This window comes from Hylobates moloch, unplaced genomic scaffold (assembly GCF_009828535.3).
Source record: "Hylobates moloch isolate HMO894 unplaced genomic scaffold, HMol_V3 SCAFFOLD_5, whole genome shotgun sequence".
NCBI lineage: Eukaryota > Metazoa > Chordata > Mammalia > Primates > Hylobatidae > Hylobates > Hylobates moloch.
Window position 1 is genome coordinate 141,936,455 of NW_026652280.1, and position 23,981 is coordinate 141,960,435.

The following is a 23,981-nucleotide window of genomic DNA, read 5'->3' on the forward strand; positions in this document are numbered from 1 at the left end:
GACAAATAAGTCTTAACCGTAAACCAGTGAGAAAGAACTTTAGGAGCAATATGATCAAATAGTATGGAAGAATATGCAGAGAGAGTTATTTGCTTTTCTTCAAAAAAGGGTGGGGAAGAGAGTCAGGGGAGTCTTTGTGAAGGAGATAAAATGTAATCTACTAGGTGGCCAGTCAATCCATAAACAATTGGGAGTTGACTAATGTGGAAAAATGTTTTTCTTTTTATTTCCTCTGTTCTCAGTTGTGTATAATAGTTTATGTCTGTGATATATACTGCAAAGTAAATAAACTACCATTAAATAGAAGATTAAATGGTAAACATGAGAGAATAATGTTTTATTTTGTGATTTGCAGGTTATGAGTATATTCACAGGCCTTTAAAATATAAAAAAGGTGTAATGGAAGAAGACCCATTGTCAAGGTTTTCAATGATAGTACCTGTGTCCTTTCACCAAGTTTAGTTACAGCTTTCATAATATAATACTAATCTTTGAAATGCTTGGTAAATATGCCAATTCTGGGTACAAATGAATCCTCCACTTCTGAAGGCTTGGTGTGGACTCCGATTTAGGTCTCCAATACATGTCCAGCGATTTTTGGTGCCCTTTTGGGAAATACACCACTTGGCATGATCCTGATAAGAACTGAAATAAGAGTGTCGTGATAACTTAATTGCTTTTATATTGTAGACATGGTAAGGAAGGGAGCAGTTTGAAGCAAGCTCTTGTCTTTTTCGCTGCCAGGTTTCTGTTAACAAGTGTGTCTTCAGCCGTTGAGCCATCCAGGCTGCAAAGATGTCTAGGGTTTAGGAGGAGAAAGATAGTGAGGTTGGTATTTACACGTAGATTAGTCCCTGAAAATATACTCTGGAACGGAAATCATCTTTCACCCCCATATGTGGATGTCGCAAGCACAATAATAACAACATAATTGAGATAGTGGATGAGAAAACATTTTGTAAATGCTAAAGTGATGTGCAAATGTAAGTTATTATCATCATTACTATGATGATGTTGGTGTTTGCAAACATCTTCTGTTCTATAAAATGAATGAAGCAATATATGTCTTTGTCCTGGAAAGACCTTTGGAAAAAATTAGGCTAGAGAAGGAGTCAGGGCCAGTTTCTAGGGAACTTGGTAAATCATGCCAAAATGTTTGGATTTTCCTGAAATCAATGGGAGTTTTTAAAGGAATATTAGTAAAGAATTAATAGAAACTGGTTTATGATCATAAATATCAGTTGAGAGGCAATGGGCAGGATGAATTGGGAAGGACGGGTTAGAAAGAAGAAAGGAAAAACATAAGGCTGTCACAATAACTGTGTCAATAAACACAGGTGTGGCCCATGGCAGTGGCAAAGAGTTTGGAGAAGATACAATAAATGTGAGTGTTATTAAGGATCTGGAACTGACTGGATTTGATGGTTTGATAGAAGGGTCAGAAAAAGAAGAGATGGGGAGTGACTGGGTGACTATGCAGAATACAAGAAAAAGTAGATTTGTAGGGGATGATGATGCAGTTGAGTTTGGCATGTTGAACTTGATGTGGCTGTACCACCTTCAAGTAGAAATGTCTCACTTGCTGTTAAATACATCAGTCAGTATAGAGGTCTGGGGTAGAGATCAAGACTTGAGAATCATTGGAGGGCTTGCTGGAATTGCCCAGCATGGGTATGTAGAATGAGATAAGGAAGGGTAGGGGCCACATGGCAATCCAGTCACCTAAAGATTAGTCAGAGGAAGAGGACCTGGCAGAACAAACTTAGAAGTGGGAGGAAGATCAGGGGACTGCGTATTCCCCCAAATCAGTGAAGGTGAGAGTTTCAAAAAGGAAAGAATTTCAACAGTGCCACATTCTGCAGAGACTATCTCTGTCCTGTCAAGTTTGAGATCTCTAGTGCCTAACACAGGTCTTGGCTAGTAGTAGGCATTCAGTAAATTTTATTCAACGTATAAAGGAAGGAAGCAAATAAGCAAGGAAGACAGTGAGGTCATCTAAGACAGCCATTGGTGACAGGGGAGAGATTCGAGTGTCTACAGACAGAAGGAAGACTGCAGTGAAGGAACATTGAGCAAGTGAAGGCCCTGATGAGTTTAAAAAAAATAAATCTGAAAGAAAAGGAAAAATAGAGCTATAGAAGCCTTAGAGTTGAGGGAGGGTTTTAGGCATATTTGTATGTTATGAGGAAGTAGCCTGGGGAGTGGGAGAGCTGAAACGGAACACAGAGAACAGATCAGGTGGACAAATCAAGGTATGCTGAAGCTGAGATAGGTTTCAGAGCACAGGGGGTGCATCACTTGTTTGGGGGTTGGGGAAAACCCTGCAAAAAGGAAGGAGAACAGATAAGATTGTTGGAGGGGTGGGGGGGCATATTGAAGTGGTTTCTCCCTAGTGATCATTGTTCTGTTTATGAAGGAGAAAAGGAAGCTATGAGTGAGGGGGCAGAGTAGTGTAAAGGGCTTGAGAGTAAAGAAGGCTTAAAATAACTGCTCAGGGAATGGAAGAAATGGAGATGGCTGTGGCCCCATGCCAAGCAGAGGATGGAGACTGTGAGTTTTCACTGGCCCCTGGCTGGATGGTTGTGAGATACTTTTGTGGTTGACTCAGCAACCTGGTTATTCAAGTATAGCAGGCTGATGTTCGAACTGATCCTTGACTTTCCTTTTTCCTTTTCTTTTGCCCCCTTTTTTCTTTTCTTTTGCCCCCTTTTTTCATCTCTCTTTCTCTGAATACTCAAAATATTTCTCTAAGCTATCCCTAGTCAGTTCAACAGCAGAATTATATAGCATGTTGTTTGATGATGGTCTTTCATACCGTCAAGAAAAGAATCCGACTTTGCAAAATGGAGGAATTTTTGTCCCTGGGCTGACTGAAGTGTGGTGAGGAGCCTGCCAGGAATCTCTGATGAGCTGGCCCTGGTGCACAGCTGGGGCATGTGAATGAGCTCCTGGTGAAAGGTGGCCGGGATGGAGCAGCTATAGACGTTTGGGTTGCAGACCAAGAGCTGAGAATCTGAATCAAGAAACAGTAAAGAAAAGTTGAGAATTAAGACACAAATGGAAATACCTGCTGTTATTATAGATCTTGTTGTGGATTAAAAACAAAACAACACAAAAACAAAGGCGTTTCTTTCTTTAAACCAATAGCCTTCAAATAACTTTTCGATTAAATAACTGACACCTGTTAAGCAGTTCCTAGTTTCCAGACATGGTCCCACAAGTTTTACATGGGTTTATTCATTTAATCCTCACAGCAAACATATTATCAGGTAAATTCTGTTGTTATCATTATCTTTACTTTATAGATGAATTAACCGAGAATTTACATCACACACCCAAGATATAAAGTTTGTAATTGATGAAATTGATATTCAAACCCAGGTAATCTTGCCTTGGAGACCATATACTTTTTCTTCTAAATGTACATATACATACTCAAAAGTTGAGAACTCCATGTACCAAACAGCTTTAAGAATCATCAGCTCCTCAGTGTGCATGCCTAATCTCTGTGATATTCAGCATCATTACATGATTTCAACTAGTGAGACTAGAGCTTGACTTGGATGAGGAACTCAGTGATCCTTGCCATAAGATGGAAATTTGATGAGAAACATTTTCTAAACCTCCTGTTTCTTTCTATAGGCAAGTTGCTTTTCACTACTATTTAGCTACCAACCTGTCCCTACTTCTCCTTTCCCATCACAGTTTGCCAAATCTAAGTATTTTTGGCTGAGCTTGAAATCTTAAAAGGAGGGCCGGGCGCGGTGGCTCACGCTTGTAATCCCAGCACTTTGGGAGGCCGAGGCGGGCGGATCACGAGGTCAGGAGATCGAGACCACGGTGAAACCCCGTCTCTACCAAAAATACAAAAAAAAAATTAGCCGGGCGTGGTGGCGGGCGCCTGTAGTCCCAGCTACTCGGAGAGGCTGAGGCAGGAGAATGGCGTGAACCCGGGAGGCGGAGGTTGCAGTGAGCCGAGATCGCGCCACTGCACTCCAGCCTGGGCGACAGAGCAAGACTCCGTCTCAAAAAAAAAAAAAAAAAAAAAGGAGATTATCTGGCTCAGAGGTGTCATGTTGGTGGCCTACAAGGAACATGTGGCCTGGAAAACTTCAAAAACAAAATTAAGATTGAGCTCATATTTAGAAATCAGTTTCTCTCTCTCTCTCTCTCTGTGACACACACACACACACACACACACACACACACACACACACCCTAGGTTTCTGGTACTTCATGAGAAATATGGAGATCTGTAATCATTAGGCTTGTATTCCTGTAGAGCCACAATATGATGGAGCTGAGGCTTTAGGGGAAGCTAGGCGAGTCAACACCCCAGTTTGTCACTATCCTCACTTCCCATGTAACATCTGTCTGTTTCACTCATATATGTTATCTACCAGGTCCCTGTATACATTTGAAACCACTGTCCTGATCAAGTTCAACAAGTGCACTGGTGGATTCAGAGCCAAAGCCCAGTAAGTGAGCCTGCCCAAGACCTCACCATGGCAAAGCCAGCATTAGAATCTAGGTATGAGAGGGTCTGTGAATGGATTAACAAATGAAGTGACACATTTATGAATATATTTCCAAATCCTTTCTTCAACATAGTTATCTGATTTTTTTTCTCACATACTTTAGTTTTACCTATTGCCTCATACTGGTTGTACTTGAAAGTTATGCAGATGCCACTTTGTCCATTTCGTCTCCCTGTGGGTGGATAATCATAGCCTTCTTCCGGAATTGGAGGAAACTGAGGGATGGAATGAATCAGCCAGAACCCTTGAACTCTGTTCCACAGCAGTAAACCTACCAAAGACACATTTAACAAAGATAAAATCAGAAAAACAAAGCTTCTTTTATAATAGGGTTCACAGTGGCAACATTTAAGCCCATTTATGCTTCAGACTAGTGTTTTATTAGGCTAATAATCACAAGGATCATGCTTATTTTTCAAAGATTTCAAATACAATTCTGGCACATATCACATTGCCTGATTACTGATAAAAAGCTACCACAAAAAGGGAACCAAGGTAGCCATCCTGTGAAGAGTTAAGAGGAATTTCATTTTGAAATCACAAGGAAAATTTGTTTTGGCCGAATGCAAATTTGCTAAATTGGAATTTGACCTTGTTAAACTATACAGTCACCTAGCAAGATTTAGATAGTGTCTTCACTGCTAAGCAGCTAGGCTCTCTTCAAAAGCCAACTAAAAAACAGAGTTGAAAGAGAAAATATCAAATGAAGAAATGTACTCACAATAATTTGTTATAAAAAACTGTTGCCCATTTATTGGCAGAAGAGTCACTATTTCTACAAGCCCAATAAAAGAAGCAAAGAGAAAAAAAGGAAGCTGTGCTAAAGCATCCTAGTTAATTACATTTGTAAAAATCTCTAGAGCAAAATAAACAACATGAAAGCCAATAAGGAAGAAAATAGAAAGATTTTTATCGTTTTGTGACATACCAGAAAGAACTTTGTAAAACAGACATCTGACTATTTTTGTGTTTAGAAATTTATCGTGGTAGGTTTGGTATGATAGCTAGACTTTCCAGTTTGCGTATGACTATGCAAACATAAGAGTCACTCGTGTTTGCCTAATTGTTAGATTAAAAACCAAATGCCTTCTAGTTATTTTTTTTTGCAAAGTGCCTATTTTAAGAAAGCATACTGTTGTTCTTTGGGTGGAAATAGAATCAATACCTGTGTCAAGGTGGAAAATATTGAAAGTTCTGTTGTGTAACAGAACTGGATAACCTTCAAGAGTTCTCCTCTGTGTAGATGAGTGTGCCAATTTGCTGGAATCCTATCCTCCTGGTACAAATGCCGTAGGATATTAGGGCATCTGTTGGCCAAGAGAACCCCTCCACTTGATACTGTGCCCTACTCCTTTACAGCCATTTCCCCAAAGCCTTGTGGCAGCTAGCAGGGTAGAGCAGGAATGGTGTAGGAGATTGTTGGAGGAGAGGTTGAAGAATGTAGCATGTTATGAAAATTGTTGGGTTCCCAGTAAATAGGGCATTCAGGAGAGCAACTTTGCTAAATAAAAAGCTTTCAAAGTTCATGACCTTTGTCGGCCATTACAAACTATATTCTAAATCAGAGGCTGCAAACTGACATCCTGTGAGCCAAATCCGGCCTATGGATACATTTTATTGGGCTTGCAGAGTATTTTTTAAACTTTGAATTTAGTGCCAACATTTAAAAACTGGGGAGATTTTCCACAAATATTAATTTTCAACATCTCCTGGAAAATTGTGTCCGTATCAGGCAAGTTGAATAGTAACTGCCTCCTTTCACTTGCTGACATCATTTGTCTGCTCCCTTGAAGGCATTTGAATTTGGAACCTTCTGAATACTTGCTGCCATGGAAAGTTATTTATGATATATTAAATTGAAAAAAGGTTGAAAAACAGTCATTACAGTAGTTTTGTAAAAATGTTTTAAAATATGTATTTTAGAAAAAGTAGGAAGGATTAAATATGGTTTATCTAATGGGCATTAGGATTATAGATTTTTTTGTTTACCTGTATTTTGAATTTTTCTATAGTTCACAAACACATATGCAAAGTTTAGAAATAAAAAAATTGTGAAAGTATAATAAAAATTACTATAGGTGATAATGTAAATAACATGATAAAAATTAATATAAAAAACTATTTAAAATACTTTTTCAAAAATGTGTATTTCCAAGGGAACTGTATGTTAAGAAGAGCTCATTTTACTCTCTATAAATTATACCTCAATAAATCTGACTAAAATGTGTTTGTACATATATACTACATGCACATATACATATATACATATTCATGTGCATACATATGCATGTAGTATATATATATATAAAATTGCTGGTGTGTGTGTGTGTCCTCAGTATCAGTACCTGGATTCCTGCTGCTGCAAAGCAAATATTTTAAAATATGTTAAGAAATAAAATGGGATTTCTAAAAACGAGATTGCCAAGTCAAATCATATATTATAACCAGTGATATAGAAGTCATACATTTCAATAACTCAAATAAACTATTAAGAAGAACGGCTATTTAGTATAGAATATAAGGATATTCAAGATGAAATATTTAAGAAAATGTTGATTTCCAATAGGAAAGAGAAACCAAGAATCTTTGTCATACCTTTGGTGTGTCCATACTTTCTGCTGTAATTCACAGGTTTAGGGACTCCATCATTGTATATTAGATAGGCTGTGTTGTTACTCTGCAGGAATATAGTAGGATTATAATGGCGTAAATCTTCCACTTACAAACTCCCACAACAGTTCTACCAGCTACCCAGCCTGCAATACATTGCCTTCATTAATACACATGAGAAGTCATCTATTCCCCTAATAGGCAGCTTCCCCATCAATATGAAGCCTGTGACATGTAAGACAGGGGAAAGGAAGTCCATTTTTAACTATGCATGATTTTTACTCGTGTGACAGGAGCCCTATGCATTGTGATCTGTGTGTGAGGGCAATGTTCCTATTTCTCTTGGTTGTTTTGGAACCAAGTTTCTGATTAAGCAACCAGTGTATAATAAAGGAGTACTGAATTATTTGTTCAGGAAATGAGGTAGGAACAACCAACCAAGGATTACATCTGAGGTTTTTTCCATTGATATTATAGGCACAGTGCAGAACTGGCTGTCAGAATCTGATTTTCTCTGCCCACTTTGTGCTTCACTTCACTGCTGGGTAGTAGCGTTGTGTTTAATCAGGATTCCTCATTATCTGCTCTCCCTTCCTCCCATTATGAGAGGATTTTTCTGCAATCCATTTTTCAGTGTCACTTCGCCTTTCCAACTTGATATTTTCCTGCTTAAAAAAAGTGGTGAAATTTACTGTGTGATATTGGATTTCCTCTGGTAAGGCCAAATATGAGTCAATTTTCAAACAGCCAAATCTTAGAGCCAGAATAAAGCTATTATTTTGATAGTATCTATTTTTCATGTTTTAGAAACTTGCTAATATTTGTTCTAGGTGTTTCCATTTATTTGTGTGATGATACAACTTTTATTGAAGCCAATAATGTCAATATTAAAAAAATCTGAGTGACATTATTAAAAGCAGGAAAGGATAACCTATGTCCTTAATAAAGGCCCTTGCTTTTTTCTTAGAAAACAAAGTCAATAAAGAAGCCTCTCATAGTTGCTTAATTATATGAGGTAATAAATTTTTTTTTAAATTCACAACATAGTCTGTTGTAGCATTCTTGTCTACTGTGCTCAGGAATGCCCTGAAAAGTAAGCTGTTTTCTTACCTTCATTTTCCATAATTGATCATAGCTACTGAATGGCATTCATATCATCATCTGGAGAACTCTGAAGAGTTAGTTACTCTATGAACCTGCATTGAATGTGGTAAGGAGGCCATTTGTGTGCCTTTGGGGTACAACATGGAGGAATTCTGGGATGATCCAGTGAGGAATTTATTTTTTATGACAAATGAAGTTTATTATTCTGAGTGTAACTGCCAGCTGAGGTTAAGTGGATTGTCGCCTTAGTTGGAAGAGAGGCTGTTGATAAAGGGAAAAGATCATAGACTTAAGAGTAGGTAGATGTAGGCATGTGCCTTTGAATAGCTTTATTCCTTTAACACATATGTTCAGTATTGTTTTGACTACTGAGTGTCAAACAAGAGGGGTACAGTCTCTGCCCCCTGTCTAGCAGAAAATATAGTCAGACAAGTACAGGCAATATAGTTTGATAAATGTTTATGAAAGTGCATGGAAGATTCTTATTTGTAAAGGCAAGAGAAGAGAAACAATTCCAAATGTAACCCAGCTATTGGTCTTGGTCACCTTCACATTTGAGATTTAAACCAGTTGGTCTAATCTTGCATTTCACTCTCTGTCAGAGGTTCAATTCCAGGTCAGGGGGTGGAGGAGTAATATTCTCATAGTCACTTCTGGCACATAATTCCAGCTTCCAAAGAACACTGAGTCATACCTGGATATCACCAACTGCTATTGCTCTCTTCTTTTGGCTCTATGCCAATCGGGCATGGAAATCAGTCCCTTTCCTGTCATTTTCCCCCCAGAACCAATCACTCAAGACATTGCATGTGGCAGGTTTTACTAAAGGTAAGAAATATTGAATGGTTTTACATCACCATAAGGCCTTACCCCAGTCTCTCTCCATGTTTCTTATGCTTTTTAATCCCTGGCTTCCTTCTATCCCTTTTTTGTTTAGCAGAGCAGTTTAACTGTGTCTCCCTGCTAGGGTGTGGGGCTACCTTTGCACCTTCAAAGATCATTATTGTATTCGGCCAAGTGAAGGCCTATCTACTCCAACTAAGGCAAATGACAGAGGCTTTACAGTGTTGCTCTTTCCTTCTTCCTCCCCTAGCAGTCTCACTGACGTGGAAAGGACCAACGTAGGCATTATTTTCCCACTAATAGATATGCTCCTGGTCCCCATCCCCAACCTGGGAAGCAGAAGCAGCTGCAGGCGTTTTCATTTTATATAATACGGTTGGCCCTTGGGTTTGAACTGCATGGGTCCATATGTATGCAGGCTTTTAAAAACATATATCAAAAAATTTAGGGGGAGATTTTTGACAATTTGAAAAAAACCTCACAGGTGAACCACATAGCCTAGAAATATTTTCAAAAATTAAGAAAAAGTTAGATACATCATGAATGCATACAATATATGTAGATCCTAGTCTATTTTATCATTTGCTGCCCTAAACTGTGCACAAATCTATTATAAAAAGTTAAAATTCATCAAAATTTACATATACAAACATAGACCAAACATGGTGCCATTCACAGTTAAGAAATATAAACAAACATAAATATGTAGTATTAAGTCATAACTGCATTAAATTAACTGTAGTAATACTGTACTACTGTAATAATTTGATAGCCACCTCTTGTCACCATTGAGGTGAGCTCAAGTCTTGTGAATATCTGCTGAAAATGCCACATGACACTAACAACCTCCACGTGAGCAGTTCTCTCCAGTAAATTGCATACTATAGTCAAAAGTGATCTCTTACAGCTCTTGCATATTTTTCATCATGTTTGGGGCAATATCAGAAACCTTGAATAAAACCATAGGACCTATACTGAGTGCCACTGCTGATGCTGGAAATGCTTCTAAAAAGCAAAGACAAGTCATGACATTATAAGAAGATGTTGAATTGCTTGATATGTACTGTGGATTGAGGTCTGCAGCTTCAGTTGCCTGCCATTTCAAGGTAAGTGAATCCAGCATAAGAGCCACTGTGAAAAAAGAAAAGGAAATTTGTGAAGCCCTCACTGCAGCTATGCCAGTAGGCATGAAAACCTTGCACTTTTTACAAAATACTTTTACAGCTCATACTTAAAATTAAAATGCAGCTTTTATATGGGTGCAAGATTGCTATAAGAAAGGAATACCATAGACTCTAATATGATTTGAGAAAAAGTGAAGTCACTATATGACAAAGCAGAAGGAAGGTAGATCATCTAAAGCTGGAGAATTTAATACCAGCAAAGGATGGTTTGACAATTTTAGAAAGAGGTTTGCCCTAAAAAAAAAAAAATTAAGATAACAGGAGAAGCAGCTTTTGCTGACCAAGAGGCAGCAGATGAATTCCCAGATGACATCAAGAAAATCATTGAAGGGAAAGAATTTCTTCCTGAGCAGGTTTTTAATGCAGATGAAAATTCCTTATTCTGGAAAAAAGTGCCACAAAGGACATTTATTGGTAAGGAAGAGAAGCAAGCATCAGGATTTAAGGCAGGAAGGGACAGACTAACTCTACTGTTTCGTGCAAATGCAGTTGGGTTGATAATCAGGACTACACCTATCTATAAAGCTGCTAACTCTTGAGCATTGAAGGGAAAAGATACATACCAGCTGCCAGTTGTACAATAAGAAGGCCTGGGCAACAAGAACCCTTTTTCTGAATTGGTTCCTGTGATGCTTTGTCTCTAAAGTCAGAAGGTACCTTGCCAGTAAGGAACTGCCTTTTAAAGTTCTTTTGGTATTGGATAGTGCCACTGGGAACTAAAAATCCCATGAGTTCAACACCAAAGGTGTCAAAGTTGTCCACCTGCCCCCAAAAGATAATGTCTCTGATTCAGCCTCTAAATCAGGTTCATAAGGACCTTTAAGGCTCATTACATATGGTGCTCTCTGGGAAGGATTGTCAGTGCTATGGAACACATGATAGAACACATGAAAGGATTACAGTGTTGAAGATGCCATTTCTGTTATAGGAAAAGCCATGAAAGCCATCAAGCCCAAAACAATACATTCCTGCTGGAAAAAAACTGTGTCCAGATGTCGTGCATGACTTCACAGGATTTATGACAGAGTCAATCAAGAAAGCCATGAAAGAGATTGTGGATATGGCAAGAAAGGTCGGGGGTGATGGGTTTCAAGATATGATTCTTGGAGAAATTCAAAAGCTAATAGACACCACACTAGAGAAATTAACAGAACATAACTCAGTGGAACCAGAACCAGATGATGAGCAAGAAGACATAGAAGAGGTGGTGCAAGAACACAAATCAATATTAGACAATCTGGTAGAAGCATTCTGATCATTCAACACTGCTTTTGGGGGGGGGGGCAGTGTCTCATGTCTATAATCCCAGCACTTCGGGAGGCCAGTATGAGTGGATTGCTTGAGTCCAGGAGTTCGAGACCAGCCTGGGTAACATGGTGAAACCCTATCTTTACTGGCCCCCTCTGCCAAAAAAAAAAAAGTAGCCAGGCATGGTGGTGCGTGCCTGTAGTCCCACTCCAGAGGCTGAGGTGGGAGGGTCACCTGGGCCTGGGAGGTTGAGGCAACAGATAGCTCTTATGGTGCCACTGCACTGCAGCCTGGGTGTCGAATGAGATCCTGTCTCAAAAGAAAAAAATAAAAAGATTGCCTTTAACTTCCTTTACAACATGAACCCTTCTGTGATGTGGGCACTGAAACTAAAGCAAATGGTGAAAAAAGGATTGCTACTGTATAGAAACATTTTTGGAGAAAAGAAAAAGCAAATAGATAGAATTCATTATGTATTTTCATATGAAAGTTACACTGAGTATGCCTGCCTCTCTTGCTTCCCCTTCCACCTTCCCCACCTCTCCCATCTCTGCCGCACCCGAGATAGCAAGACCAGCCCTTCCCCTTCTTCTTCTGCTCGGCCGACTCAACAGGAAGATGACAAGGATGAAGACACTTATGATGATCCATTTCCATTTAATGAAGAATGAATATATTCTCTCTTCCTTAATGATTTTCTTAATAACATTTTCCTTTCTCTAGCTTACTTTATTGTAAGAATATAGTATATAAGATATATAACATAAAAAATACATGTTATTTGACTATTGATGTTATCAGTAAGGCATCCAGTCAAACAGTAGGCTGTTAGTAGATAAATTTTTAGGAAGTCAAAAGTTATACATAAATTTTTGACTGCATGAGGGCCGGCACCCCTACCCCAGCATGGTTCAAGGGTCAGCTGTCGTCTGTTTATTCAAAGCAGGTTTGTTGAGACAAATAATTTTGAAAAGCATCTAGAAAAGTGCTTGGCACATCACGTGTTCTCAAATAGCCTACAGATAAGTTTTAACTTTGTAACTTGGCTCTGAAGGCTAGTCTTAATGGCAGGTAAATAACATGAATATTACCACACACCATGACAGTTCCCTGTGTATTTTGAGTAAATACTCAGATACACATGTGCAGTGCCAGAGGCTAAAACAGTATTGTTGTGGGCATTAAATTACTTGACATATGTAAAGGCCCAGCATACAGTCCAGCATATTATAGGAACAGAGTCATGTTACATATTTACTTGTCTATAAGTTATTGTTAGGAAATGCATACATAAGTATAATTGGATGTTAATCATGGCTTGATTTTACTTGTCATGCCTGGTTGGAAAGCAGTATCTTGAAACTAAGCAACAGATCGTGCCTGGAATATTGGGCGCATGCCCATATTAAGCCAGCAGGCCTGCTTACCTGTGTCTCTTTGGCTGGTTAGCTCATTGCCTGATAAAGTCCAGATATAGCAGGGATAATCTCCACCCTGGCAAGTTAGTCCTAGGGCCTTCAACTAGAGTCCTCGTTTTCAGCATATCATTTTGAAAACAATTAATTAAAAGGAAGATCAAGTAGAACCCTTTACTGAGCTCACCACCACTGATCAACACCATGAGATAAACAATCCATAACTCATAGCATGTTAATCACAGATCTGTATTGCCCTGTAGCAGCAGAGGCTCCTCCCCCTATTTCTATTAGATGAATAAGGAAACTGACAGACATTTTGGCAGCCAGAAGACTTCAATATACAATTAATTCACACCTTGCCTAGTGATACCACTGGACATGGTGCCAAGTAAATTTGGCCTTGCTGTAGAGTATGATGACGTGTTTCCTTAGGTCTTAGACAGATTGACTCAGATAGTTGTCTTGAGCTGGTTCTGAGCTAACTTACTTCAAGGTGCTAGGATTGGGGGTTGGGTGGGTGAACAGAAAACTCTGGTGAAGGCTTTGGATTCAGTTTTATGCATTTTATATTATTCAAGTGAACAATTAACTATATAACATACCTTAGAGGCATATGCTTCATACAGCTGTTGTAATGTCCTTCCCAAAACACTCCTGGTGGTATTCATTAGTTGCTCACTCTTCCTCCAGCTTCTAGTTGTAGAGTCTAGGTACAGGTACTCTAACCCAGTCTCTCCACTTTCCTTGTTTTGTCTTTTAGGTAACTTATAAAAAGTAAACCTAACAGATAAAATGATTATGAATTACTAATATTTATTGACTGTTTTCCTGTGGCAGTAACTGTGTTACACAGTTTAATATAACTCTCACTTATGTTTCACAGAAGGCCTCTAAGGAAAGGGATTTGCTCAAGCTCTCTGCCTCTTTCTTCACTCTTATCTTTGCTCCTCCCCAGAGAAGAAAATGAAAATCTGTTTGGATATGTTCTAAGACCTTGGTTATACTGGTGGGTGGAGTCCCTGAAGTGGAAGTACATATACACTGAGAGTGGCTCTTTCTGTTGCTTCCATGATCCATGTGGCTACAGTGGAGAGAAGGCCAAGGCCTAGACCATGCAGTTGGCTGACTTGGTATGAGATTTGGGTTTGGGCTTCAGGAATGGTGGAAGGTATTTTGAGCCCATCCTAAGCTGCATTCCTCAGCTCAGTTTGTCAGCATACTCTGCCTTGATGATTCAAGGCTAAAACCAAGTAATTAAGTAGGCCCTTTCCTTCCTTTACTATTATTTTCCATTTGTATATCTCCCTTGGATATCTCACAGGGAGGAGAGGTAGCTCAGCCAAGACAGCATTAAGGCATTATTGGATTACCTAGCTCAGGGTTTCTCAATGTGCTGTATTCACATTTTCGGCCAGATCATTCTTTGTTGTGGGAGCTGTCCTGTGCATCGTAAGATCCCTGCCCTCTACCTATTAGATGCCAGTAGCACTGCCAAGTTGTGACAATCAAAATTATCTCCAGCCATTATCAAAAATCCTCTGAGGGCAAAATTACCCTCGGTTGAGAACCACTGATCTAGCCAAATACTTTCTAATAGCATGAACCCCACCATTAACCCCTAAACACTCACAGTGCACCAAACATTATAATATATACACTATTGCCATACAACAGTGTCACAAACCCGTAAAAGCTGCACACTCTTCACTTGGTCCCCTTCGGTCTTAATTTAAGTGAACTCTTTCCTGCCCTGCTTATGCTTTCTCACAGGGTCAGGTTCTCACGTGTGGCAGGAAACATGAAATTATTCTTTGGTGCTGACTTGATGGTGTGTTTCCTTACCTTTCTCAATAAATGTTAGCAGCTTGGCAACAAGTTGCTTATATTCTCTCTAACAGACATCGCTAAGTAATATGTCCATTCACTTGTGGCAAAAATGATTTTCTATATCAATCACAATTTGGTGGCCCACCAGTGAAGGGTTTGTGAACGATCAGTGTGCCGTGGCACACCAGTTGAGAGCTAGTACTTTTAAACATTTTTCCTGGGTGACTGTCTCTAATTATGTACTCAAGAGTCTTCAATCTGTTTCTAGCCCAGAACTTTCTGCTGAGGTCCAGAGAAACCTAAACTCAAAGATGTCCCATTAACCCCCAACTCCGTATTTTTGAAAGGAAGTTTATAATATTTTGCTCCAAATCTGCTCATCCCACGCTATTAGGGAACATATTCATGCAGTCACAGAAGCAGAAACCTAAAATTATTTCTTTCTTTTTCTTTCTTGTTTTTTTTTTTTTTTTTTTTTTTTTTTTGAGACAGAGTCTCACTCTTGTTGTTCAGGCTGGAGTGCAATGGCACGATCTTGGTTCACCGCAACCTCTGCCTCCTGGGTTCAAGCAATTCTCCTGCCTCAGCCTCCCGTGTAGCTGGTATTATAGGCATGCGTCACCATGCCTAGCTAATTTTGTATTTTTAGTAAAGACGGGGTTTCTCCATGTTGGTCAGGCTGGTCTTGAACTCCTGACCTCAGGTGATCTGTCTGCCTAGGCCTCCTAAAGTGCTGGGCTTACAGGCGTGAGCCACCACGCCTGGCCAACCTAAAATTATTTCTTAACATCTCCCTTTCTTCTACTGGCTGCAGCCTATCCATCACCAAATCTTCTCAGCATGTCCTTCTTTCTATTTCCATGACCGCTTCTTTAACTCAGGTCCACACCTCTTCTCACCTGTAATGCTGCAAAAGTGCTCCTGGTCTCTGTGATTCTAGGCTGCTCCCAACCAATCCAGCCCTCATAGTACTGCCAGTGGGTTTCCTAAAGTGCAAATCTGACCATTCACACCCCTGCTTGAAGTCCTCCAGTAGCTCCCTTTCAATGTCAAGTTCAAACCTTGTAGCTCAGCACACAGACCCCCTGGCTGTCCCCACCTCTCTAACCTCACCTGCGGTCATCTTCCTGTATTCTCCTGAAGTTCCAGCAGTACCAAACTACTTTGCAACTCCCAAATTTCCACGTTGCTTCTTGCCGCTCTACCTCCTCATTGCTCCTTCATTGGCCTGAGATGCCTTTGCACATCCCTTCTTTTTCTAGCTACTTCCTAATTGTTCTTAAAACTTAGCTCAAAAACTACGTCTTCAGAGAAGTTTCTGGGCTCTCTGTTCCCCAGTGTTCCACCTATGCCCTTACCACATAACTGTGAGGTCCTTGAGGGTAGGAACCACGTTTCGTTCATATTGATATTTTCGAAACTCCACACAGCCCTCTGCTGTTGAGCTCAGTAACTGATGAAAGACTGACTACCGCCTTGAGTATATCTGTGTCCTCTAGCCTGAAGTTTACACAAAAAGCTTGACACCAACCATTATGGCAAACCTAAATAACCCAATTAAAGAGTGAAAAAGTAATTAAAGCTTTAGGAGAACCCATGACTATAATGCAACACAGCATTTAATGTCTTTGATACTGTACAACAGGCCAGTGACCTACCTACCACTCATGGCAGCAGCTGCCTCTGCTGCCAAACAAACCGAGGTTAGGCAAACAGTGCTGTGTGTGACTAGGTCCCCCTTCTCCTTCTCATAAGGAGCAGCACATGCTCCATTTTCAGAAAAAAAAAAAATCTGCCTTCTTTACTCTGTCAGTCTTTAAAAGGATGTTGGAAGTGTTCCGTTAGGAAAAGCCATGATGTAATTAAAAGAAATTGCCAGCTGACAGAAGCTGTCAGCTCAATCCCACTTCTGTGGCTACCAGCCTTGCCCCGCTGAGAACAGTGAATCAGGCCCAAGAGGGGCTGCTCAGCTCTTTTTCAGGGGGAAACTCCCTCACTCAGAAGCCTACCCCTGCTTGCGAGTTTGGCCCATTTGCACACTTTAACTTCCTTTATTTGTAAAGGGAGGAAAGAGAATGGACATCCGCCTTAGGAACTTCGCAGTCAGCCAGGCCAACTCCCATACTGAGGCTGTTTGCATGCAGCAATCCTTCCATTTCATTTACCTACCAGTCCACAGCTTTCCCTTCTTCATTTCTGCATGAAATTGTTGCTGCCCCCAGCACCCCAAAGAGGCCAAGGAAGAGCAAAGCAAAGGATGTCCTTAGCAGTCTTGCCATCATTTTCTGTTTCATTTATTTCATGCCACTGCAGGACACTTTCCCCATAGATTGTGTAGTCTGAGTTTCAAGGTGCTCTCAGGCTGTGCTGGCTCTGACGTTTGATTCCATTTACCTGTTCTGTTCGCTGTTCGGGGCATTTTCAGAATGGGATGGATCCCATGTAATTGTGTGATTTTGTCACAACATGCCAGCGTGACTCCGGATGGCTTTGTGCTGAATTGTTGACTGGTTTGCAAAGTCATCAAAAAGTTCTGCAGAAAAAAAGGGAAATATAGTTAACTCTTTGGAGCGAACACTGTTGTACAAAATTCAGTGGGCAGGGGAACTTCATTTTAATAAGTAGATGTTAAATATATTTCACGTCTTCTCCTCCTGTTTGACTCAATGAATGAGAGCAAAGGCAGGTGGTTTGTACATTAAACAGAAATGATAAAACCTTATGTCTTAGTAATAATTAGGATCTGTCACTTATAATAATCTCTGTCTTACAGAACCAGTTGCTAAGGGATACTTCAAAGGGTTGCTTCAAAGTAACAGTAAATTTAACTGTATTTTACCAAAGATGTTTACATATTCTCTCCCCATCCCTGGTTTTAGCCACTCAATGTGGTGCTTCACTTCAAAGAGGCTTTGGTGTCCAGTTGGCTGCTATGCAATAGGTAAACATATTGATCACCCACTCTTCAGGTTAATAAAAAATGTTACAAACATCTATTTTGCCCAAATTACGCTTTCTCATTCTCGAAGCTAAATCTGAAGTAGAAAACCAAAAGAAAATGGCCCACTACCATAACAACTATAAAAAGGTGAGACCAATTTCTTTGTGAATCAGGGAAGGAGTTGATAGACATATGAAAATAATTTCTTTAATGCATACTTTTGCATCAATAACTAAAGCTGCCATTATAATAAATAGCAGTTTACATCATGCCTGGAAATAATGCTGCTCCTAATCTGTCTCTCTGATAATCACAATGATAACTGTAATAGTTCCAGATCAGAGCATCCATACCAAACTGAACCCTTGTAAATCAGATTACCTCTGTGGTTGCACTAGAACAGTTCACAATTCTCAGGATTCATAGAGAAGGGGAAGGCTTTTGTCTCTTTCCTAAGACAGAGTTTTGGGTGGAGGACTCTGTACCACCTGCCCAATTAACCTGTCGTGCCTGCAGAAAACGCAGAATTCTAGGCCTTATTCCAAACCTGCTACATCAGAATTCTTCCAGTTGGGCTCAAGAATCTATATTTTTAATAAGCTTATTGGTGATGCTGGTGTACCCTAAAGTTTGAAACTCACTGCCCTGAGGCCAAGACTGTGTTGTATTTGGTAGACTTACAGCTTTCTGCAGGGAGCAGACTAGATTGGTTAAATGAAGAAATATTTTTCTTACCCATTCCTCCATGGGTATTATTATTATTATTTTGAGATGAAGTTTTGCTCTTGTTGCCCAGGCTGGAGTGTACCCACCTTGGCCTGGGAATCCATCCACCTCGGCCTCCCAAAGTACTGGGATTACAGGCATGAACCACTGTGCCTGTTCTCATTCTGTTTTATATATTTTCTTCCTGTGTTCAGAAAAAAGGATTTCAACAACCCCAAACTTTTTGTCAATTAAAAAAAATTTTTTTTTAATTATCGGCTGGACTCAGTGGCTTATGCCTGTAATCCCAACACTTTGGGAAGCTAAGGCAGGAGGATTGCTTGAGCCCAGGAGTTCAAGACCAGCCTGGACAACATAGCAAGAACTTATCTCTACAAACAATAAAAAAAAAATTAGCTGGGCACAGTGGCACATGCTTGTAGTCCCAGCTGTTCAGGAGGCTGAGGTGGGAGGATTGCTTGAGCCCAGGAAGTCAAGGCTGCAGTGAGCCATGATGGTACCACTGCACTTCAGCCTGGGCGACAGAGAGAGATTGTCTCAAATATACAATATTGAGAGAGAGAGAGAGAGAGAGAGAGATTACTCTTCTCTGTTAAAGTAAAAATAGGAGACAGAGTCTCGCTGTGTCACCGAGGCTGGAGTGCAGTGGCGCAATCTCAGCTTACTGCAACCTCCGCCTCCCACATTCAAGTGATTCTCCCACATTCAAGTGATTCTCCCACCTCAGCCTCCTGGGTAGCTGAGATTACAGGTGCCCAACACCACGCCTAGCTAATATTTGTATTTTTAATAGAGACAGGGTTTCACCATTGGCCAGGCTGGTCTCAAATTCCTGACCTCAGATGATCTACCCGCCTCAGCTTCCCAAAGTGCTGGGATTACTGGTGTGAGCCACTGTACCCGGCCAAAATAATTGTATTTATTTACTTATTTATCTGTGAGACTTTTTGGTATTACAACTAATAACAGATACACACCAATAGGATTCACTGATGCATTTAGAGAATGTAAGCAAATTGCTTTCAGTTATGTAGGGCTAAAGACAGTTTGTTGAGTAGGATTTAAAATTATTCCTATTTTCTTCTCCTTATTACACACTTAGTGCAGTGCCTGGTAATAGTAAATGATTCATAAATGTTAGCTAAGATTATTCTTACTACAACCTGAGCTTTTCTTGTAAGGTGGTTGGGGGACATCTGTATTAGAATGATATTTGCTAAATCCAATTTTATTTCAAGGTCTGGAAAGACACTGTTAGGTTGGTTTCTTTCAGATGTCACTTTCAATAAACTTTCTTATCTCCCATTGTTGCTAACCTGATCATGCTGGTTGTCAGTCAACAACCTTTCTTATGCAATCACTATTGTGTCTAATACTGTACCAGACACTGAAGATATCCAGGGATTTCAACATTACCTAAAACCTAGAGTCCAGTCTGTTTCAGTTTTTACTAAAAACAGTGAAGTAATTTGGAAAGAAACCTATGAATTTGGTGAATGAGGAAAATGCGAACTGTACAGAATGTTTTTCATAATATTATCTGCTTTTGAAGCCCAAGTAGTATAATGTTATGTACGTGCCATGGTTCCTTCATAACCTGATTGCCTCTAAAAACAGTAGAAAATGCCCTCATTGTAACTTGGCCAAGTACTATATAGTGTACAAGTAAGAATTCTTTCTAGGTAATGGGCTTTTAATTTCATGACTGAAGTTTTGTAGTCACCCAATTATTCTGCAATATCTCAGTCTTGAGCTCTTCAAATAGTGCCTCTTCCACATTCTCTTTATTATGTCCTTCTAGTACATTTTATGTGTTGTTTATATATTCTAGCTCCTTGTATGTCTGCATTAATCCTTATGATTATTTATTTAGATCTTCCAGTTCTCTAATTCTCTCTTTGGCAGCATTAATCTGTTACCTAATATATCTCTTCCAAATAACTAATTCTTTTAAAAAATATTTTCTTGAAAAATCTTTATTTTTTGTTTGTACATTGACAAACCGTACTTATATATATTTCAATTCTTTTTTAGTTATGTTTAATGTGTTTCTTAATCCACTTATTAATGCATTTTTACAAGTTCTATTTTCTTTTTCAAATTCGCTTGGTCTTTCTTATGGTCTTGTTTCTTGCTCATACACCCAATCTTTTCTTTTATTTCTGTAAAAATATTTTATATTTTTGTATCTTATTCAAATACCTGAAGTCTTTGTAGGTCAGACTTTGCTATTTGTTATTTCTGAAGCTCTTTCTTATAATACCTTGCTATTGTGTGTACTTTTGATTTTTGGCTATGAGTTCACATTCTGTGAGGATTTTGGGGGATTGAGATAAAGTTGGTTTTCTCAAGAACCTGGTCTCTACTGGCTTCATCAAAGTTCAGTTGTCCTTTGAGGACTCCTGGGAGTCAGGATGCTGGCTTTATTTATTTATTTCCAATAGCTTTTTGAAGTATTATTTACATACCATAAAATTTATCTGTTAAAGTTCAGCTTATTTTTGTTCATATTTTTACAAGACTGTTGATGGATTGAATAAAATCTAGAAGTTGACATACTGAAGGAAAAAGTCGATGTACTTGTTGAGGGAGGATGGGGAGAGGACTTGAATTATTTTGATGAAAAGGAATGAGACAAGCAAATGATTCAAGTATTTATAGATTAAAGAATTTGAAGATTAAAAGAATTGTTACTGAGAAACGCAGTTAAAGGAAAACATAAATACAATAAGTGGAAGAGGACCAGAAAATTATGTTTGGTTAATTCCTACTCATCCTTCAGGTTGCTTTGAGGATGCCGATTCTTCCTGGAAGCCATCCTTGATCTCTCCCAATCTGGCTTAGGTGTCCCTTCAATATATTCCCAGATCTCACTATTTTCTCAATTAGAGTAATTATCACAATGTGTTGCTAATTACTTGCTTACCTTTCTGAGTCTTCCTCTAGAGAGCAGGGGTCAGAAAACTCCTGTGCCTATTTTTGTAAAGTTTTATTGGAATACATCCACACCCATTCATTTATGTATTACTTATTAGACGCTTTTATGCTACAATGGCAGAGTTTAGTTGCAACAGAGACCCCACAACCTAACAAGCATACAAATTAACTTCTTAATTCTTTACAGAAGAAGTTTGTTCTAGTCTATGAAGGCAAAACAGTGCCTGGTTTGTTTGCTGTTGCATGTCCAGCACATACCACAGTGCTTGTCACCTAGAAGGAGCTAAATAAATACAAGTGAGTATATAGATTGAATGAAAAAGTTTTCAGCCACTGAGTCAGGGGAAAAAACAAGAAAAAGTTTTCAGAGACATCTATTTTGGGGTTATATGGAACTTAGAATGAATTTAATCAGAAAATATATAAAAGTGGGTATATAGTAGGTAAAAATCCCATTAGAAAGAATTTTAATATAATGTTTATAAGTCAGAGAGGCAGCTAAGCATAGTAAGAAGAATCAGCCAGACCTGGGGTCCATGGCTGACTCTGCCTCTCACTTGCCATGTGGTTTCCATCAAATGATCAACCATGCTGAGCTTCAACTTTCTTTTCTAAGGGTGGGGCTTATGATTTCTACCTTCATAGAGCTCTCAGGATTCAGTGAGACGCTATGTGCACAGTCCCTGTCACATAACTGACTCTCATAAATGCTGGTTCCTTCTCACTTGTTTCCTTTTCTTCCATGACAAAGTAACTTTCTTTTCCTTGCAGATAGACAGAAATCAGTCCTTTGGTGAGGTTTTAAATGACCTCAAGCCCATGTTATTTGTGTTTTCAATGCTGTTTATCAGATAAAAGTCTGTGTTCCACTCAAATGAGTGCCATGTTGTTGAAGGCATGAAGCCGATGGGGCAACCACCCTAAGATTTTCCTCCTGTTTCACAGCTTAAACCTTTCCACCATAAACACAGAATTCATCTGAGTTCAGGATCCTCTGTAATTAAAAAAAAAAATGACTGAAGTGCTAGAAAAAGGGATGGTTTGTGCAGGGGTAGCTCTTGGTGTGGGGTAAGTTCTGCCTAGCATAGTGTCTTTTCCATCTCAGCAGGACTTTTTCCAATATATCAGTCTGCCCGTCATCTGTGTGACTTTGCGTAGCTCACGTAACATCTCTGGGCTAGTTACTTTCTTTCTTTCTTTTTTTTTTTGGAGATGGAGTCTCTCTCTGTTGGCCAGGCTGGAGAGCAATGGTGCTATCTTGGCTCACTGCAGCATCCGCCTCCCAAGTTCAAGTGATTCTCCTGCCTCAGCCTCCCAAGTAGCTGGGATTACAGGCATGCACCACCACATCCAGCTAATTTTTTTTTTTTTTTTTTTGAGACAGTCTTGCTCTGTGGCCAGGCTGGAGTGCAGTGGTGCAATCTCAGCCCACTGCAACCTCTGGCTCCTGGGTTCAAGCGATTCTCCTGCCTCGGCCTCCCAAGTAGTTGGGACTACAGGTGTGTGCCACCATGCCCAGCCAATTTTTGTATTTTTAGTAGAGAAGGGCTTTTGCCATGTTGGCCAGGCTGGTCTCCTGACCTCAAGTGATCCACCCGCCGTGGCCTCCCAAAGTGCTGGGATTACAGGAGTGAGCCACCATGCCTGACCTCTCTGGGCTAGTTTATTTTCAAATAGAGTCTCTCTACCAAATCACAGGGTGCTTGTGAGGAATAGATAAGACAATATCGATCCCAGAGGGTGGAAATTTAAAACATGGTAAAGTGGTATATAAATGCAACTTTCTACAGCAGCATGGTCAATTCTCTGCTTTGCTGGAATCAGAATAAATGCTTCCCCTCTTTCCCTAATGAATGGAGGGGCCAGCCATCAAAGTGGGTGTGGGGCCTATGATGTAGTGGGAAAGAGCACGTCATCTAGGGGCACATGGGCTGAGCTCTCGTCTTGTCTCTGTCACCTAGTAATTATGTGACCTTGGGATATTACCTAACCCTACTGTCTTTTTGGTCAAAGTTGGATAATAATACATATTTTACAGGGCTTGTCAAGAAGTAGAGGAAATAATATATGCTAATTTCTTGACATATCAAACTCTTAATAAATGGTTGTTGCTATTTTATTTTCAAGAAATACATTAGGAAACAGACATCTTTCAATGTATGAATTTTAGCAAAATGTTTTTTCAGCTGCGTTTTTGGTGGTCTCCATCAATTATTTATTGTGGGATCTTCTGCCCCTAATCCTAGAAGCTCCTGTGGGCCTTGTTCCAGGTTCAGTGCCCTAAGCCTGTTGGTGCTGTGGAAAGGCTGGCAAGAAAATTAGCATTTCTCCTGGCAATTAGCGATGAGTTTCTCTTTCTTGGTAGTAGGTGAAAGAATGAAAAGAAGACTCCTGTAAATGGAGTCTTTATTAGGTAACAGGTTACCGTTTCTGCCGGAGTTATGCAGATGAGTTGTTATACTATTCTTGAAACATCTGCTTGACAAATCCCTTTAGAGTCACTCTTTGAACATAACATATATCTTCTCCCCAATAGCAATAATAGGCCACTCTGCAGGTTAAAGCAACATGCCATTCTCTACTGGATATCAATATTTTCCCATCA

General features: G+C 39.6%; 1 protein-coding gene across 1 annotated transcript; it reads right to left on the reverse strand.

Moving 5' to 3' along the window:
• Positions 1–308: 308 nt before the first annotated feature.
• DNASE2B (deoxyribonuclease 2 beta) lies at positions 309–17,147 on the reverse strand. Its single transcript, XM_032151987.2, has 6 exons — positions 16,942–17,147; positions 13,548–13,725; positions 7,134–7,215; positions 4,648–4,809; positions 2,816–3,013; positions 309–799 (listed from the first exon to the last, which is right to left on the reverse strand). Exons 1-6 carry the CDS (start codon positions 17,064–17,066, stop codon positions 459–461), a joined length of 1,086 nt encoding a protein of 361 aa, XP_032007878.1. The 5' UTR covers positions 17,067–17,147; the 3' UTR covers positions 309–458.
• Positions 17,148–23,981: the final 6,834 nt, after the last annotated feature.

What these genes read in the sequence shown, in the direction of transcription:
- DNASE2B (XM_032151987.2), bottom strand. Translation starts at nt 17,066, where the DNA reads ATGAAACAGAAAATGATGGCAAGACTGCTAAGGACATCCTTTGCTTTG. An exon ending in GAAGGGAAAGCTGTGGACTG is followed by an intron (nt 13,726 to 16,941) that starts GTAGGTAAATGA and finishes TTTATCTGTTAG; the next exon opens with GTTTACTTTTTATAAGTTAC. An exon ending in AAAGTATGGACACACCAAAG is followed by an intron (nt 4,810 to 7,133) that starts GTATGACAAAGA and finishes TGTCTTTGGTAG; the next exon opens with GTTTACTGCTGTGGAACAGA.